This window comes from Dendrobates tinctorius, unplaced genomic scaffold (assembly GCF_039654945.1).
Source record: "Dendrobates tinctorius isolate UK_male_01 unplaced genomic scaffold, ASM3965494v1 ptg000028l, whole genome shotgun sequence".
Taxonomy (NCBI): domain Eukaryota; kingdom Metazoa; phylum Chordata; class Amphibia; order Anura; family Dendrobatidae; genus Dendrobates; species Dendrobates tinctorius.
The window spans coordinates 65,933,173-65,952,966 of NW_027361696.1; the positions used below are offsets into that span (position 1 = coordinate 65,933,173).

The following is a 19,794-nucleotide window of genomic DNA, read 5'->3' on the forward strand; positions in this document are numbered from 1 at the left end:
GGGAAAAAAATAAATACAAAAATAAAATGGTGACAAAACCCAAATTTTTGTCTTTCAATTTTGAATTTTGTTAACCACTAAAATAGAATAAAAAAATATAAGTTGGGTATCGTCGAAATTGTACTGACCTGGGGAAACATGTTGCGAATTAATTTTTACTGCACCGGGAACGTTGTAAAAACACAACCCCAAAAACACATAGGCGGAATTACTGCATTTTTCACCATTTCACTGCACTTGAAATTTATTTTTCAGTGCATTAAATGGTGTAATTCAAAACTAAAAGTCGCACCACAAAAAAAAAAAAAAAAACCTGATTAAAAAAAAAAAATGATGGCTCTTGGAAGAAGGGGAAAACACAAAAATGAAAATTGCCCATGGTGGGGAAGGGTTTAATGGTGAACATTTGCATTAAGATTCATATACTTTCACCTTTTCTCTCATATATGTAAAGGGAGACAGGATTTCTTCTCGTTAGAAGCAAACATTTGCTTTTTTCCTTTGATGCCAGGAATATTTGTAGTTTTACCAGTTACACAGGCGACAAGGTGTATTATTAATGAGCTGTAGCAATTCTAACTGTGATCAAATATGGAGCCTTTGAACTAAACTGAACATTTAGTAAAGCAAATCATAGTTCATATGCATGAGAACGTAATAGGGGAATCAGGTTATAGTCCTTTCTGAAAATTTTTAACATGTATCACCCATAAGAAAAATACAAGCTCAATATCCACAACACGTGGCAAAATGATCCGTGTGACTACACGCCTACACGACAACATCGGGACCTTTTTTAAATCAATAAAAAAAATGTTTTAAAGTTTGGAATAGTCATCATCGTACTGACCAGAAGACTCATGATATCTGGTCAATTTTACCGCACAATGAGCGTCATAAAGGCAAAACCAAAAAAATTGAAAGTGAGTTATTTTTTCACTATTTCACTGCTCTTGGATTTTTTTTAACTAATTTTCAGAAGATCGTATGGTAAAATGAATGATGTCAATGAAAAGTACAACTCATCCCATCCCACAAAAAACAAGACCTCACATGGGTATATTGAAGGAAAAATTAAGAAAAAAGTTATGGATTTTGGAAGAAGAAGAGGAAATTATGAAGGAGCAGAAATGAAAATTGGCTATGGCCAGAAGAAAATTGATTCTTTCAGTAGAATCAACCCCTCCTAACCCATCTATATGGGCCTGTAGGTCATAGGAAGCTGAATAAAGGGAAGATTTACCAAAACTTTCTTAAGGCTCATTCGCACATCAGTATTTGGTCAGTATTTTGCATCAGTGTTTGTATGCCAAAGCCAGGAATGGAACTCACCGAGAAAAAAATATAATTGAAAGACTGACTCCTGTTCCTTATTTTGGAGACATTCCTGGTTTTGGTATACAAATACTGATGAAATACTGATCAAAAATACTGATGTGTGAAAGAGGCCTTAAGGAAATTTGTCAGTACGATCAGCCATCTATAAGGGCATGTAGGTCATGGAAAGATGAATAAAATGACACCTTGAGATCTGTGATCCGCTATTTTATTCCAGAGAAATCTAGATTTTTCTTAATATGTAAATGAGCTATTAAGATCTTTGGGCGGGACATGGATCACCTTGAGAATCTGCCTCCAGAGATTATTATAAATGAGACATGTAATGACTGACAGTCTCCTCTTCTGATCCACCTTACATGTAAAATAGGCTCTGGAGGAAGATTATTGGGGAGATCTATGCCCCACCCATAGATCTTAATAGCTAATTTACATATTAAGAAAAATGTGACTTTCTCTGGAATAAGACATTGGATTGCTTGCAGATATCAAGGTGTCATTTTATTCACCTTTCCATTACCTACATGCCCACATACACGGCTTATCCTACCAATAAATTCCCTTTAAGACAGTTTCGTTAAATCTGCCCTTGCAGCATTTGGTCAGTTATGTGATTGGCATAAATTGGAGCCCAGTGGAACAAACAGAAATATTTGGAGTAAAAATAACATAACCAAATGATCACACATGCAGTACGGTAAAATCTGTGGTTCTCGTCTGCTTATTTTCAACTGACCATTAGGCTGTGTGCACACGCTGCGGATTCCGCTGCGGATTAATCCGCACGGATTTTGCAAAAACCGCAGATAATCCGCAGGTCCAAAGACCTGCGGATTATCTGCGGTTTTGCCTGCGTTTTGGTCCTGCGGATTCACTATCTCCACAATGGTGGAGATAGGAACCCGCAGCGGTTTCCGCAGAAAGAATTGACATGCAATTCTTTCTGCGGATTCAAAACCGCAGCAAATCCGCGCGGTTTTTTCCGCAGCGTCGGCACAGCGTTTTTTGTTTTTCCATTCAAATGAATGGTACTGTACACCGCAGCTAAAACTGCTGCGTGTCCGCAGTGGCCAAAACCGCTGCGGAAACGCAGCGGAATCCGCAGCGTGTGCACACAGCCTTAGTGTCACTGTAGAAGAATAGTGCCATGGCTTTCAGTGGATCACCGCTCTCTATATAGTCTCCTTTATTATCAATTTATTAAACATCTGACCTAACTGGTACAGAGAGTAAGCCAATAAATAAATAATGCTGAGCTGCAGTACCAGACACAGCCTGTGGACAAGGGTGGTGCTGTTTCTGGAAATAATTGAGACCCTGATTCCTAATCTTATACAATCTATTTAACTTTGGGGAATACCATATACAAAGCAGTGACATTTATGGCATAGGATTATCACATGGGTCAGCTCAGCACCTGCTTTTCACCAATACATGCTTTCAGCTGCATTTATAGCAGAACATAGTTATTTGGAGTACAGATGATGGCAGTGATGGGACAGCTCAGCACCTGTGTGTCACTAACTCTGGGGAGAAGCTGCTATAGGAGATTGTTGCGATAGGCAGAACACTCAGAGGAGGAGACAGGAGCTGCCCCATCACTGCCATCATCTGTACTCCAAATGAGGTCTTTCTGATATAAATGCAACTGAAGACAGTGGATGGGGAAAAGCAGATGCTGAGCTGACCCATCACTGCCGTACTCCAAATGAGTACGTCCTGATATCAATGCAGCTGAAGGCAGGGAGATCAGCTTTTCCCCATTCTGAGATTGGAAAGCATGTATACGCTATTTTTTTTTTTAACGGGAATGAAGATAAAACTCCAAATAAAGTGATTTGCAAAATTTCAGAACTTTCCATGTTTGTTAAAACTATAAAAAAAAAGTTTATTTACTCTATAAAATGAAGTGGATGCAGCAATAACACAGCACTTTAACAAGACGGGAAAATCCCTTTAAAGAAATGCTAAAGGAAACACTGTCATGTCTGCATCTAGAAATGATCAATACGTCTCCACAATTATCTTTTCTGAATGATGAGAAGGAAGGACAGGAATTAAGATATTCCTTTAATATTTTATGTTTTGGGACTTGGATGTTGTGTGAAATCAGTACGACTATGCTCCTTATTGCCACATTACTGCCACCACATTTACCTTTGCACAGCTGAATTTCATCTTTTTACTGCATATAATTATTTAAAGGGGTCGTTAAAGGTGACACTCAAGTAGTACCAGACCGTAGCCCTGCGACAAGAGATGACTGTTTTTTAGCCTATTTTTATACAACCACATTAAAAGCGACATATTATCCTCCCAGGAAGCAGGTGATTGTGTCCGGGGAAGTGTCGTTAGCTGTACATTTTCCCTCTAGCGGCCACTACTGGAGAAAAATAGTATTACTATGGAGTGAAACTAAGAAACCGTGTTATTATAAGAAGCATTTTACTGAGTTGCAGACAAAGCACTTTTGCTCAGAGCTGTATTATAAGCAGCCATAGTATGTTGCAAGTCTGTCTAGAAATAAGTTTCAAATAAAGTACCAAAAATGGCTAAAGATAAATATGTGTCCAAAGCTCTATTCAAAAGATTAGGAAAAAAATTGGCACTTTCCTTGGTGCCATCATCGTAGGTGCCCATTGCCATTATTGGGTCCCCGTGAGGTATGTTATAACTAGGCCTCATGCGACATCTTGAAGTTGCGGGAGACCTGGTAATCGTAGGAGGCACCAAGCAGGCCAACAACTGAGGAAGTTTGTACAGTCCTGGTCCGGGCGCCACGCAGTGCCGAGGGGCAAGCTGGACCAGGGTAGTGTGAATTTTTTTTTTTATCAAAGATATTATCTAGCAATATGCAAAAGAATAAATAAAATCTCTCTCTATGTACTGGAACATGAAAAAATATTAAAGTTTTTAGGCAGAGAAAATCCTCCCATAGACAACAGTGCAGCTGTGGCTCACTGTTAGTGGTTCTGCCTCTTACTCTTCCAGGTTCTAAAATTAACACCCTGCAGAGACCCATTTTAAAGAAGCCACTATTACAGTCATGGCCAAAAGTGTTAGCACTCTTTAAATTGTTCCAGTAAATGAAGTATTTCTCCCAGAAAATTATTGCAATTACAAATGTTTTGTTATACACATGTTTATTTCCTGTGTGTGTATTGGAGCAACACAGCAAAACAGAGAAAAAAAGACAAATTGGACATCATTTCACACAAAACCCCAAAAATGGGCCGCACAATATTACTGGCACCTTTCCAAAATTGTGGAAAAATAACTTTGTTTAAAGCATGTGATGCTCGTTCAAACTCACCTGTGGCAAGTAACAGGTGTGGGCAATATGACAATCACACCTGAAACCAGATAAAAAGGGGAGACGACTCAATCTTTGCATTGTGTGTCTGTGTGTGCCATACCAAGCCTGGGGAACAAAAAGAGGAGAAGGGAACTGTCTGAGGACTTGAGAACCAAAATTGTTGAAAAATAACAATCTCAAGGTTACAAGTCCATCTGCAGAGATCTTGATGTTCTTTTGCAAAAGGTGCGTAACATAATCAAGAAGTTTACAACCCATTGCACTGTATCTAATCTCTCTGGATGTGGATGGCAGGGAAAAATTGATGAAAGGTTGCAACGCAGAATAGTCCGGATGGTTGATAGCAAGCCCCAATCAAGTTCCAAACAAATTGAAGCAGTCCTGCAGGCTCAGGGTGTCAGTGTCAGCGTGAACTATCTGTCAATATTTGAATGAAATGAAAGGCTATGGCAGGAGACCCAGGAGGACCCCACTACTGACACAGAAACAAAAAAGCTAGTCTGCAGTTTGCCAAAATGTATTTGAGTAAGTCAAAATTCTTCTGGGAAAGTGTCTCATGGACAGATTAGAGCAAGAGAGAGTTTCTTGGTAAAATACATCATTCTACTTTTTACCAAAAACAGAATGAGGCCTACAAGAAAAAGAACACAGTACCTACAGTCAAATATGGTAGTGGTTCAAATATGTTTTGGGATTGTTTTACTGCCTCTGGCACTGGGTGCCTTGACTGAAGATTACCGAAGAATTTTGGGTCGTAATGTAGTGCCCAGTGTCAGAAAGCTGGGTTTGTGTCCTAGGTCATCGGTCTTCCAGCAGGATAATGACCCCAAACATACAACCAGACATTGATGGAAACAACAGTTCTGAACAGTTCTGAAGTGGCAGCAATGAATCTGGATCTAAATCCAATTGAATACCTGTGGATAGATCTAAAAATTGCTGATAGGAGAAGATATGAGGATATGAGAAACCTGGAGCAGTTTGCAAAAGAAGAGTGTTCCAAATTTCCAGGTGTAAGAAGCTTGTTGATGGTTATAAGAAGCCACTGATTGCAGTTATTTATTCCAAAGGGTGTGCAATGAAATATTAAGTTGAGGATGACAACAATTTTGTCAGCCCATTTTTGGAGTTTTGTGTGAAATTACCGTATGTCCAATTTGCCTAATTTCTCTGTTTCTGTTTTTTGCATTGTTCCAATACACACAAAGGAAATAAACATGCATATAACAAAACATGTCTAATTTCAGTAATTTTCTGGGACAAATACTTCATTTTCTGGAAGCATGTCAAGGGTGTTAACACTTTCAGCCATGACAGTATTTGTTTCTTCCAAATTTTTGCATGTCCTTCAGTTATTGCAGGCCACGAAGAAAATTTTGCTGGAAGAGTAAATTACAAAATTATTTACATATGATGATTAAAGGGCAAAGTCAAATTTTCTAGTCCACCAACAGAACGAGAAGCTTTGTGCAGGAACTTCTTGGGAAATTTTTTCTTTTGCAGAAATGCTTCATGTGTGTCTGTCCAGTACGGATATTTCATTCTTGCTCACTGTCAATGGCTGGAGATAAAGCAAAGCTTTCATTGCGCTACAGCAATAAGTTTTCTTTTGTGTTCATACTGCTCTTGCAAAGCCAACTTGATTACTGTCTCGGTCAAAAACGGTGTAATATCGACCAATGAAGACATCCCCAAAGATCCAAATAGGACCGGCGGGGGGTTGAATATCCAATCCCATGAATCCACTCAGGCATACGGTCTTTCCCATCTTTGATATCTGTACAGACAAGATGTAAAACAGTGAATACGATAGCATTTATTAGCCTAGTGGACTGAAGGGTCCCCATTTCTAGTTACCCCATCAGCCATTACTATTGTCTGCTGTTTTCATCTGCTGAAATGGAAACCAGTTTAGTACAGTAACCAAAAAGTCAGGGTCTGGGTGGTGCTATTGTCCCATTAATGGCAGAGGCATCTGGTGTCCTTTCTCTCATCCACACCCAGTCCACATCTGCTGATCTACAATATATGTGAGGTCCTTACCTGCAGCACATAATCTTCTCCGGAAAGATTGTACTGCGCTCCTCCCAGGATAAAAGTAATTGTGGGCAGAGATGGTATTTTATCGCAGTCAACCATATACTATTCAAGAGAAGGAAACATCATAAAGAAAACTAATTACATATATAAATATAAAAGCCAAAACATTCCAATAACTACTATACGCAAATGTTAGCTAAAAAAGTGCAGCTACATGATCTGTAACAATATTAGTGCTATTTCCTATAACTGCAGTTACACGTTCTGCAACAGTGCTAGTGATAATCCCTATAACTGTGCAGCCACATGCTTTGTATCACTGCTAGTGATATTCCCTATAACTGTGCTGTCACATGCTCTGTTACAGTGCTAGTGATAATCCCTGTAACAGTGCAGTCACATGATCTGTAACAGTGCTAGTGATAATCCCTATAACTGTGCGGCCACATGCTTTGTATCACTGCTAGTGATATTCCCTGTATCAGTGCAGTCACATGATCTGTAACAGTGCTAGTGATATTCCCTATAACTGTGCAGTCACATGCTCTGTTACAGTGCTAGTGTTATTTCCTATAACTGTGCAGCTACATGATCTGTAACAGTGCTAGTGATATTCCCTATAACTTTGCAGCCATATACTCTGTTACAGTGCTAGTGATATTCCTTGTAACAGTGCAGTGTAGCCATATGATCTGTAACAGGGCTAGTGATACACCCTATAACAGTGCAGCCACATCTTCTGTAACAGTGCTAGTGATATTCCCTGTAACACTGCAGCCACATGCCATGTAACAGTGCTAGTGATATTCCCTATAACAGCATAGCCACATCTTCTGTAACAGTGCTAGAGATACTCTATATAACTGTTCAGCCACATTCTGTAACATTGCTAGTGAGATTCCCTATGACCGTATCAGACACATAATCTGTTATGTCCCATGAATGAGACATTTTACAGACTGTCTTGTACATCTTACATGCTGTATTGCAGTCTCTCATATTGTTTACTGTTGTTATGTTTTCCTGTGTTTTGCATAGTTGAAATCCTCCCTCTCCATCAAGTTTGTCCCTCCTGTCTCCCTCTTCTGGGTGTCATGTCACTTCCTTCTTCTTCTCCCTGTGTCTCAGTCTCCATCTTGGCTTCATTAGAGGCACATGTGCTTTCAGCCTGTCTGAAGAAAGTCTTTTTCACCTGCTGCTGTTTGTATGCATTCAACAAGAATTCTTAAAGAAATCAAAGTCTCTTCTGGATTCTTTATAACATGTGTGCCAGCAGCTGAGTTAAGCTATCTGTGACCGTCGCCAATTGTAAGTAAGGTGAAGAGATCCAGCATCTCACAGAGCCATATTTGCAGCCACAGGCCCCCGGGACAGAATAGTAAAAAAGACTTACCAGATTCATATGTAAAGCCACCCACAGCTTCTATAAAGCTACAGAACTTCCTGCAGAGCATCCGCTCTTAGCATATAAGAGACTATACAGCTCCCCTTCTCCCTGTGAATCAGGATGGCTGAAGAAATGACTACACGGTCTCTGCCAGACCCATTGTTAGAGGCAGAGTGCATAGAACTTGATCCAACATTTAGTGAGAAGGCTAGATGTTCCGCAAAGCCTACATGGAAAGTAAGGGAGAATCTAGAATCCAGTAAACATGATCTTCTCCGTCCTATAGCAGAGCTATGGCAAAAACTGCTGAGTCATATAGACAGCCTGTTTCAGTCTGCTTCTCTCCAATGACCACCAGAGGGAACCCTTGCACAACTGTGTTCAGATTATCAACATTATGCAAAAATAGCAGGCCAGTACATCTCAGTGTTAAAGAGACTTAACCCATCAGTTACCTGCAAAGAGCTGCAAGCTTTCCAACAACTTAACTAGAGAGTAAGCATGGTGCATAATATAAAAGCCAAGACAGAGGCAAGAATCACGCTAATAGCCGAGATGTCATCTTGAATTTCTGGCTCAGCCAGACAGTCAAAGCGATCATCTAAGTCACCATTCTTCAAAATCCTCAACCCTTAGCGAACAGCTCGTAAAAGCATGTGCAGAAGCCAAGGCCACTAAAATACAAGCTGCCTTCGCTCAAAAGGAAACTGAGATGAAAATAGGGGCCCTAGAGAAGGAACGCGAACACTCCATAGCCATTGCAGCATTAAAGGTCCTGGAACAAGCCATCAGTGGGAGCCAAATAGACAGCATCAGTTTAAGTGATGTTGATACTGAAGACCCTCTTAAGCGTACTAGAGACTATGTACAAAGTCAATACAGTGCTACCACTGCTCCTGCAATCCTTCCTGACCGCACAGATGCTCCCCTGAGACAACAGTACACAGTGTTTACCCACATCCTGCACCCAAGGTCAGTACAATATGCTGCCAACCTTGCATCCTGATCCTCCTCTGTGCACCGAAATGTACCAGAAACCTGCACCTCACCAAATCTTATACACAGAAACATACATGCAGGCGAATACGTAGGCAAGTCACCATACTCCGGTCAGTCACACAATTCCAGTCCTATGTGTGGCAGAAACTAAGCTCATTAAGCCAGTTAATCGACTGAACACCTACGCTGCCCCATATGTACCTGCATTCCCATGTCAAAGCACAGACTGTAGGAACAATGCTATCCAGCCAGCAACGGTCCTTTCAAAATCGGAGAATGCTGATATGACTGGCCTTGCAAGGTACATGATTCGGCGTGATCTAACTAAGACCGGTCATACAGAGTTTGACGATAAACCTGAGAACTACAGGGGTTGGAAGTACACCTTTAAAACCACAATCAGTGACCTCTGCATCACCACCGCTGAAGAGCTAAACCTGCTAATCAGGTGGCTTGGGCCACAATCCACGGATCGGGTCAAGAGACTTAAATCCGTCCACATCAGTAATCCCATCGCGGGTCTCAACGCAGCATGGAAGAGGCTAGAAAGAAGCTATGGCAGCCCTGAGGCCATTGAAAAGGCCCTGTTCAAGCAACTAGAGGATTTTCCAAAGGTATCTAATAAGGACAGTACAAGGTTCCAAGAGCTCAGCGACCTCCTGTTAGAGGTTCAGCTGGCCAAAGCAGACCCGTAGCTTCCTGGCCTCAGCTACCTGGACACTACTCATGGGGCAACCACAATAGTTTCCAAGCTGCAGTCGAATATCCAAAATAAGTGGGCCATGCTTGGATCAAAATACAAAAGGGAAAACCAAGTTTCCTTCCTTCCATTTTCCTACTTCTGCGAGTTCATCGAAAATATTGCAGAGTGTAAGGCTGATCCAAGTTTTTCCTAGGGAGAACACAGCGACCCTGTTTCATCTCCTAAACACGACAGTCCACATCTTAACTACAGGAACCACAGAGCTCCAATGTCCATCAAGAAGACTGATGTTCTTCCAACACCTTCAGTATCACAAGATAAGAGCGACAAAGGTGAGAAGGTTGAGAATCCTAATCATATATGTCCCATTCACAAGAAACCTCACCCCTTTAAAGAAGTGCATCGGCTTCAGAAAGAAACCACTCCAGGAACGCAAAGAGCTTCTGAAGAACTTTGGGATATGTTACATGCGCTTCTACTGAACACTTTGCTAAGGACTGCAAAATATCTATTAAATGTTTGGAGTTTGACAGTGAGGAGCATGTGCAAGCGCTCCATCCATCCCAATCTAACACTGCACGACTTACACCTTTCCCCACCACAAAGCAAGGCGGGGAGGATGCTGTTCAAACAGTGAGTTCTATCTCAATATCTTCTTCATGCACAGAAGTCTGCGAAGAAGGCCTCTTGAACAAGTCGTGTGCGAATATATGCATATGTGTATCCCAAGGGTCGACCAGAGAAAACCGCAAGGGTTTATGTAATCCTGGACGATCAGAGCAACCGGTCACTTGCTGGGTCAGAGCTCTTTGACATGTTTGATTTAAAGGGAAACTCTCACCCCTACACCCTAGGCACCTGCAACGGTGTTACGGAGGTCTCTGGGAGAAGAGCCAATGGACTCACGGTGTTTTCTCTTGAGAACAATGTGGAGATACCCTTACCCACTCTGGTCGAATGCAACCAGATACCGTCCAACAGAGAGGAAATCCCAACTCCAGAGGCTGCACTCCATCACCCTCATCTAAGGACTTTGGCAGGCAAGATACCAGCTCTCGACAACAGCGCAAACATCCTGATCCTGCTTGGCAGAGACATTCTGCGATTACACAAGGTATGTCAGCAAATCAACGGGCCACACGATGCTCCTTTTGCTCAACGCTTAGACCTAGGTTGGGTTATCATAGGCAATGTCTGTATAGAGAAGATGAAGTAACCCGATATTTACCTGAGAGACCAGCATCCTCGCTGGTGCTGATCGCTGGTGAAGCAGCCTGTTTGGCAACTCACCAGCGATCATGTAGCGATGCACCAGCAAACCTGACAAGGTCGTATTGTTGTCGGGATTGCTGGTGCATCTTTATGTGTGATGGGGCCTTTACCGTGAGAGAAGACAGCAGAAACTGCCTCAGATTCCTATGGCACAAAGACAACGACGTCCGCAACAAGGTCATAGACTACAGGATGAAGGTGCACGTCTTTGGGAACAGCCCCTCGGCTGCAATGGCCATCTATGGACTAAGACGGACAGCACGGGAAGATGAGAGAGAGTATGGGTCTGATGCTCATCTATTTGTGGAAAGAAACTTCTACGTAGATGATGGGCTTAAGTCTCTTCCCACAAGTGAAGAGACTATCAATCTGCTCTCTAAGACTCAGGAAATGCTGTCAACAGCGAACCTTAGACTCCACAAAATCATCTCCAACAGTGAAAAGGTAATGAAAGCATTTCCATCTGAGGATCACGCTGCTGGTGTAAGGGATCTTGTTCTGGGTTCTGACGTTCCTCCCACGCAATGCAGCCTCGGTCTGCTTTGGGATATTAAGCAGGACACATTCACTTACCAGGTGTCAGCTCGGGATAAACCTTTCACTAAGCGAGGAGTCCTAACTGTTGTGAACAGCATCTATGATCCTCTCGGGTTTACTGCACTCATCACCATTCAAGGTAAGATACTGTTGAGACAGTTGACCGTCGAGAGTACGGATTGGGACACTCTGCTACCATCCCAGAAACAACAAAGGTGGGAGGCGTGAAAGAAGTCTCTGAAGGTCTTAGAGCATTTCCAAGTCCCACGTTGTTATTCCCCAGGCACCCTTTCAGCCACCATCAGAAGAGAAGTCCACATTTTCTCCAATGCTTCTACAGAGGCTATAGCTGCTGTAGCCTACCTGAAGACTTTAGAAGAAGGTAACAAGGTGCATTGTGGATTCATCTTCGGTAAGGCAAAACTATCTCCGAAACCTGCTCACTCTGTTCCAAGACTCGAACTTTGTGCCGCCGTTCTGGCAGTGGAGTTAGCTGAAGCTATAAAGGACGAAATGGACATTGCTATTGTTTCATTTACTTTCTACACAGACAGTAAAGTGGTACTTGGTTACATCTATAACCAAACAAAACAATTTTATGTCTACGTCAGCAATAGAGTAGAGCATATCAGAAGCTTTTCTACCCCTGACCAGTAGTACTACGTCCCTACTGACATGAATCTAGCTGACCGAGGGACGAGACTCACAGCCGCGTCTAAGCTCAATGACAACATATGGGTGTCACCTCCAAGGCTCCTGTACGAGGATTCCAGTTCAAGGGACTTCAACAACATATACGAGCTGGTGGAACCAGAGTCTGACAAAGAGATCAGACCAATCATTTCTACTCACTACACTTCTGTGTTGCCAAAATTGAAACTGAGATCTCTCCGCTTTGAGTGCTTCTCAAGATGGTCAGCTGTCGTGCGGGCCATAGCTCGTCTTATTCACATCACTCAGTCCTTTGTCGGTAACAAGATATCAGAGTGTTGTGACTGGCATATGTGTAGAGGACACCCTACCGTTGCTGATGTCAGACATGCCGAGCAATTTATCATCCGATGTGTGCAACAAGAAGGATATGGTCAGGAGATTGACAGTATCACAAGGGGTACTAGCCTGTCTAAGAACAGTTCTCTGTTTGAATTGAACCCAGTGATCGATCATCACGGATTACCAAAGGAGGACATCACATGAAAGTCGTTGTTTATGGACACAGCTCACGGCAGGGAGCCTACTGCCATATTTTCCTCCAGCTGTGTTGGAACATTATAACATTTGAACTTTCTCCAGCGGATTGTTGGGTTGGTGGAAGTGTTTGCACATTGCGGCTTCCCCAATCTGAAGATAGGTTTACATTTGGACTTGGACTTTTCCGCTATTGAGGACTTCATGCCTCCAACTGAAGATTGGACCATGCCAATTGGACTACAACTCTTGTTGTTATTACGTGCATGCTTGTTTTCCTTTTGTTTTTCAGGTCTACAGTGACATCTCCAGAGGACATCATAAAAATTATGAAATCTATAGATTTCTGATGGGGAGTGTTATGCCCCATGAATGAGACATTTTACAGACTGTCTTGTACCTTTTACATGCTGTATTGCAGTCTCTCATATTGTTTTATTGTTGCTATGTGTTCCTGTGTTTTGCATAGCTGAAATCCATGAAGTTTGTTCCTTCTGTCTCCCTGTCTCCCTCTTCTGGGTGTGATGTCACTTCCTTCTTCCCCCTGTGTCTCAGTCTCCATCTTGGCTTCATTAGAGGCACATGTGCTTTCAGCCTGTCTGAAGAAAGTCTTTTTTACCTGCTGCTGTGTATGCATTCAACAAGAATTCTTAAAGAAATCAAAGTCTCCTTTGGATTCTTCATAACGTGTGCCAGCAGCTGAGTTAAGCTATCTGTGACCATCGCCAATTGTAAGGAAGGTAACAGTAACATAGTAACATAGTTATTAAGGTTGAAGGGAGACTTTAAGTCCATCTAGTTCAACCCATATCCTGTCCTAACCTGCCCTAACATGTTGATCCAGAGGAAGGCAAAAAACCCCATGTGGCAAACAGTAAGCTTCACATAGGGGGAAAAAAATTCCTTCCCGACTCCACATACGGCAATCAGACTAGCTCCCTGGATCAACGCAATATTAAGGAAACTAGTGTATATACCCTGTAATATTATACTTTTCAAGAAAGGCATCCAGTCCCTTTTTAAATTTTAGTAGGGAATCACTCATTATAACATCATATGACAGAGAGTTCCATAGTCTCACTGCTCTTACAGTAAAGAATCCGCATCTATGAGTATGCTTAAACCTTCTTTCCTCCAGACGTAGAGGATGCCCCCTTGTCCCCGTCACAGGTCTAAGAGTAAAAAGATCATTAGAAAGGTCTTTGTACTGTCCCCGCATATATTTATACATTGTAATAAGATCACCCCTAAGCCTTCGATTCTCCAAACTAAATAACCCCAAGTGTAATAACCTGTCTTGGTATTTCAGACCCCCTAGTTCCCTAATAATTTTGGTCGCTCTTCTCTGCACCCGCTCCAGTTTAGCTATGTCTTTCTTATACACCGGAGACCAGAACTGTACACAGTATTCTAAGTGTGGTCGCACTAGTGACTTATATAGAGGTAAATTATGTTCTCCTCATGAGCATCTATGCCTCTTTTAATGCATCCCATTATTTTATTTGCCTTTGCAGCAGCTGCCTGACACTGGCCACTAAATGTGAGTTTGTCGTCCACCCATACACCCAGGTCTTTTTCAGTGACAGTTTTGCCCAGTGTTTTAGAATTAAGCACATAATTTTACATCTTATTCGTTCTACCCAAGTGCATGACCTTACATTTATCCCCATTAAAGCTCATTTGCCATTTATCAGCCCAAGCTTCTAGTTTACCTAAATCCTCCTGTAATATAAAATTGTCCTCCTCTGTATTGATTACCCTGCAGAGTTTAGTGTCATCTTCAAATATTGAAATTCTACTCTCTATGCCCCCTACAAGGTCATTAATAAATATGTTAAAAAGAAGCGGGCCCAAAACTGACCCCTGTGGTGCCCCACTGCTAACCGTGACCCAGTCCGAGAGTGCTCCATTAATAACCACCCTTTGTTTCCTATCCCTGAGCCAGCTCTTAACCCACCTACACATATTTTCCCCTATCCCCATTGTTCTCATTTTATGTATCAACCTTTTGTGTGGCACCGTATCAAAAGCTTTTGAAAAGTCCATGTACACCACGTCCACTGCATTCCCTTGGTCAAGTCCGGAACTTACCTCTTTATAAAAGCTTATCAGATTAGTCTGACAGGAACGGTCCCTTGTAAACCCATGTTGATATTGGGTCATGAGGGTATTCTTCTCCATATACTCCAGTATAGTATCTCTTAGAAGACCCTCCAGGATTTTACCCACAGTTGAGGTTAAACTTACTGGCCTATAATTTCCAAGTTCAGTTTTGTCCCCTTTTTGAATATTGGCACCACATTTGCTATACGCCAGTCCTGTGGTACAGACCCTGTTATTATGGAATCTTTAAAGATTAAAAATAATGGTCTATCTATGACTGTGCTTAATTCCTGCAGTACTCGGGGGTGTATCCCATCCGGTCCCGGGGATTTGTCAATTTTAGTGATTTTTAGACGCCGCCGTACTTCCTGCTGAGTTAAGCAGGTGACATTTAATGGAGAATTTTATCCCTGATCATGTTATCCGTCATGGGATTTTCTTGTGTAAATACTGTTGAAAAAAAGTAATTTAGCATATTGGCTTTTTCCTCATCCTCATCCACCATTTCACCCAGACTATTTTTAAGGGGACCAACACTATCATTTTTTAGTTTCTTACTATTTATGTAGTTGAAGAATATTTTGGGATTATTTTTACTTTCTCTGGCAATGAGTCTCTCTGTCTCAATCTTTGCTGTCTTGATTTGCTTTTTACAGAATTTATTTAATCTTCTGTATTTATTTAATGCCTCATCACTACTTACTTGCTTTAATTCTCTAAATGCTTTATTTTTATCTCTTATTGCGCCCCTTACAGCTCTATTTAGCCATAGTGGTTTCCTCCTATTTCTCGTATGTTTATTCCCATACGGTATATATTGTGCACAGGTCCTATTCAGGATGCTAATAAATGTCTCCCGTTTTCTTTGTGTATTTTTATGTCTCAGGATATCGCCCCGTTAATTGCACCAAGATCATCTCTCATCCGTTGGAAATTTGCTTTCCTGAAGTTTAGTGTCCTTGTAACCCCTCTACTACACATCTTATTAAAGGATACATGAAAACTTATTAATTTGTGATCACTATTACCCAAGTGACCTCCAACCCTTACATTTGATATGCGGTCTGGCCGGTTGGTTAATATTAGGTCTAGCAGTGCCCCCCCTCTTGTTGGGTCCTGAACCAGTTATGAAAGGTAATTGTCTCTCATAGTTGTCAAAAACCCATTACCTTTGCTGGAACTGCAGGTTTCGGTTCCCCAATATATTTCAGGGTAGTTGAAGTCCCCTATAATAATGACTTCTCCTTGAGTCGCTGCTTCATCTATTTGCTTTATGAGGATATTCTCCGTTGCTTCCATTATTTTTGGAGACTTATAACAAACCTCTATCAGTAATTTATTATTTTTCCCCCCTCCCCTTATCTCCACCCACAGGGACTCTACATTTTCATTAGATTCATATATATTATCACGAAGGATGGGTTTTAAGGATGATTTTACATATAAACACACGCCTCCCCCTCGTTTATTTGTACGGTCATTTCTGAACAGACTATAGCCCTGTAAATTAACCGCCCAGTCGTGGCTCTCGTCCAGCCATGTCTCAGATATCCCCACCATTTCATAATTATGTTCCAACAACATTAACTCCAATTCCTCCATTTTGTTGGCGAGGCTTCTGGCATTAGTATGCATGCACTTTATGTAACTCTCTGTACCTCTATTCTTTCTTAACTTATTAACTGTTCTAACCCCACCCCCCATGCCACCCCCACCCCCAATTTCATTATTTGCGCCCAGGTCTCTATCTGCACTGTCTTCCCCTTCTATAAAAGGAATACCCTACCCCCCGTCCCTAGTTTAAACACTCCTCCAACCTTCTAGCCATTTTCTCCCCCAGCACAGCTGCACCCTCCCCATTGAGGTGCAGCCCGTCCCTAGCATAGAACCTGTAGCCAACTGAGAAGTCGGCCCAGTTCTGCAGGAACCCAAACCCCTCCTTCCTACACCAATTCCTGAGCCACTTATTAACCTCCCTAATCTCCCGTTGCCTCTCTGGCGTGGCACGTGCTACAGGAAGTATTTCCGAAAATACCACCTTGGAGGTCCTTGCTTTAAGCTTACAGCCTAATTCCCTGAAATCATCTTTAAGGACCTTCCACCTACCTCTAACTTTGTCATTTGTGCCAATGTGCACCATGACAGCTGGATCCTCACCAGCCCCTCCCAGTAATCTGTCAACCCGATCAGCGATGTGTCGGACTCGAGCGCCAGGTAGGCAGCACACCGTTCGACGATCCCTGTCTTTGTGAAGTTATCCATCATCTCACAGAGCCATATTTGCAGCCACAGGCCCCGGGGACAGAATATGATCTGTAACAGTGCTAGTTATATTCCCTGTAACAGTGCAGCCACATGATCTGTAACAGGGCTAGCGATGTGCCCTATAGCTGTGCAGTCACATCTTCTGTAACAGTGCTGGTGATATTTCCTGTAACAGTGCAGCCACATGCTATGTAACAGTGCTAGTGATACTCCCTATAACAGCGTAGTCACATCTTCTGTAAAGCCCCCCGTCACAGCGAGATCGCTAGCGAGATCGGCGCTTAGAATCCCGCTGTTTACCTTGGATACCAGCTCCCAGCACCAGCACGCTGGTATCTAAGGTACACAGCAGGTAACTAAGCGACGCGCGCGCTTGTTACCCGTGTCGTTGCTGGTCCTGATTGCTGGTGAGATCTGCCTGTTTGGCAGCTCACTAGCGATCATGTAGCGACACCCCAGCGATCCTGACAAGGTCATATCATTGTCGGGATCGCTGGTGCGTCGCTATGTGTGACGGGGGCTTTCCAGTGCTAGCAATATTCCATATAACTGTGCAGCCACATTCTGTAACATTGCTAGTGATATTCCCTATGACAGTATCAGACACATGATCCGTAACAGTGCTAGTGATATTCCCTATAACTGTGCAGCCACCTGTCCTGCAACAGTGCTAGTGATATGTCCTATAACAGTACAGCCGCATGCCTTGCCATTTTATGCACAGGACCCCAGTGTAAATACTGAGGAGGGAGGGCACCACTAATGCATGGAAAAAAGTCTTACTGGGTTATGATTCTTTGTTTTATTGCTTTTGAAAAGGATCTGTCACCAAAAACACACTGCATGAATTATTATCTAGTTCTTAGACCTAATGAGGCTGGGGTACGTCTTTTGAAAATCTATATCAATACGGCTGGGCAACTCTCAAGATAAAATGAGCAGTTTATGAGTCCAATTTAAACTGTAAAGGATTATAGAACAAGGCTGAAATGAATTTTCAAAGTAAGTACATCAATCTCATCAGGTCCATCAGATTTATTTAATAATTTGGGCAGCCTGTATTGCGGAATCTGGCGATTGATCCACTTTAAAGTCTTTACTTTAAATGATAACAAGGAGGATTGTTATTTCTATGAGCCATTATAGGAAGACAGAATGAATGGCCCAAAGGGTGGAATAAGACCCGTGTGTCATCTCTCACCTCGCCATTGAACAGTGGAAGTGCTCCTATAGCAACGTGAAGTGCTCTGATTTCTGCGGCTGGACCTGTAATCAAAGACGTCCCAGTGTCCACAATGGCCTGGCAGCCTCCTTTACAGAGGATCAGTTGGCTTCCAACTCGGACTCTAAAGAGGGAAAAAAAGTAGCTTGGAAGATGGCTTAGAAGAAGAGAGATAAGGGTTACAGAGCCTTCTAATGGGATTCACTGTTTTTGTGCCACACCTGTGATACATAGATGCTGTAGAAGTCAAACAGCCCAATGTTTTTTGGGGTCTTTTTTAAACCCCATTACAAAAATTCTGGACTGACAAAAACACATGCATTTAAAGGGAGTCTGTCATCCCACTATTCAAGTATCAGCTGCCGGCACTGCCATATCCACACAGAGCGGCGCACACTGCCACAGTCAGGCGCGGGAGCGCCGCTCTGCCATACAGCGGGATAAGGTCCTGCACCACATAAAACGTCCAGGAATCAACATTGTGCTGTAACAGCGCTTTTTTGGCACCTTCCTAATTTTATTAGCTCATGGGACCACTTTATATCCTCACTGCACCATTGTGCTTTATTTCGTATATGCACTGCAATCTAAGCGATATATGATTATGACCCTGGCAGGGTCGAAACGTCATCTTTAATGGCATATGTAAATCTGCTCCCTGGCTTAATATTTGTATCACAATAAAATTTACTCTTTGTGCAAGTCATTCCACTTTAGTGTGCGGTGAATATTAATCCTACCCATCGGACCAAACCCGGACCCGGGACCGCCCCCCCGGTGAGTATAATATATCTCCTTTTTCTTCTCTTTCAGGTTACATCGGGGGCTTATCTACAGTATTACAGAATGCTGTAGATAAGCCCCTGATGGCGGTGCCGGCAGCTGATACTTGAAAAATGGGGTGACAGATTCCCTTTAAAAACGAAAAGGACATACTGTTTAAACAGAACCTGTCAGCGAAAAAAAACAAAAAACATATTTACAGTGGGGAAAAAAAGTATTTAGTCAGTCAGCAATAGTGCAAGTTCCACCACTTAAAAAGATGAGAGGCGTCTGTAATTTACATCATAGGTAGACCTCAACTATGGGAGACAAACTGAGAAAAAAAAATCCAGAAAATCACATTGTCTGTTTTTTTTTCATTTTATTTGCATATTATGGTGGAAAATAAGTATTTGGTCAGAAACAAAATTTCATCTCAATACTTTGTGATATATCCTTTGTTGGCAATGACAGAGGTCAAACGTTTTCTGTAAGTCTTCACAAGGTTGCCACATACTGTTGTTGGTATGTTGGCCCATTCCTCCATGCAGATCTCCTCTAGAGCAGTGATGTTTTTGGCTTTTCGCTTGGCAACACGGACTTTCAACTCCCTCCAAAGGTTTTCTATAGGGTTGAGATCTGGAGACTGGCTAGGCCACTCC

General features: G+C 42.2%; 1 protein-coding gene across 1 annotated transcript in view; it reads right to left on the reverse strand.

Annotated features, from left to right (window-relative positions):
- Positions 1-3,766: 3,766 nt before the first annotated feature.
- The window catches only part of LOC141085485 (cathepsin D-like), a 62,341-nt gene continuing 46,313 nt past the window's right edge, over positions 3,767-19,794 (reverse strand). The window contains exons 7-9 of the mRNA XM_073570884.1: positions 18,350-18,494; positions 6,698-6,796; positions 3,767-6,431 (exon numbers count right to left, since the gene is read on the reverse strand). Coding sequence (XP_073426985.1) covers positions 6,270-6,431; positions 6,698-6,796; positions 18,350-18,494 — 406 coding nt within the window. The 3' untranslated portion in view covers positions 3,767-6,269. The remainder of the gene's footprint in view (positions 6,432-6,697; positions 6,797-18,349; positions 18,495-19,794) is intronic.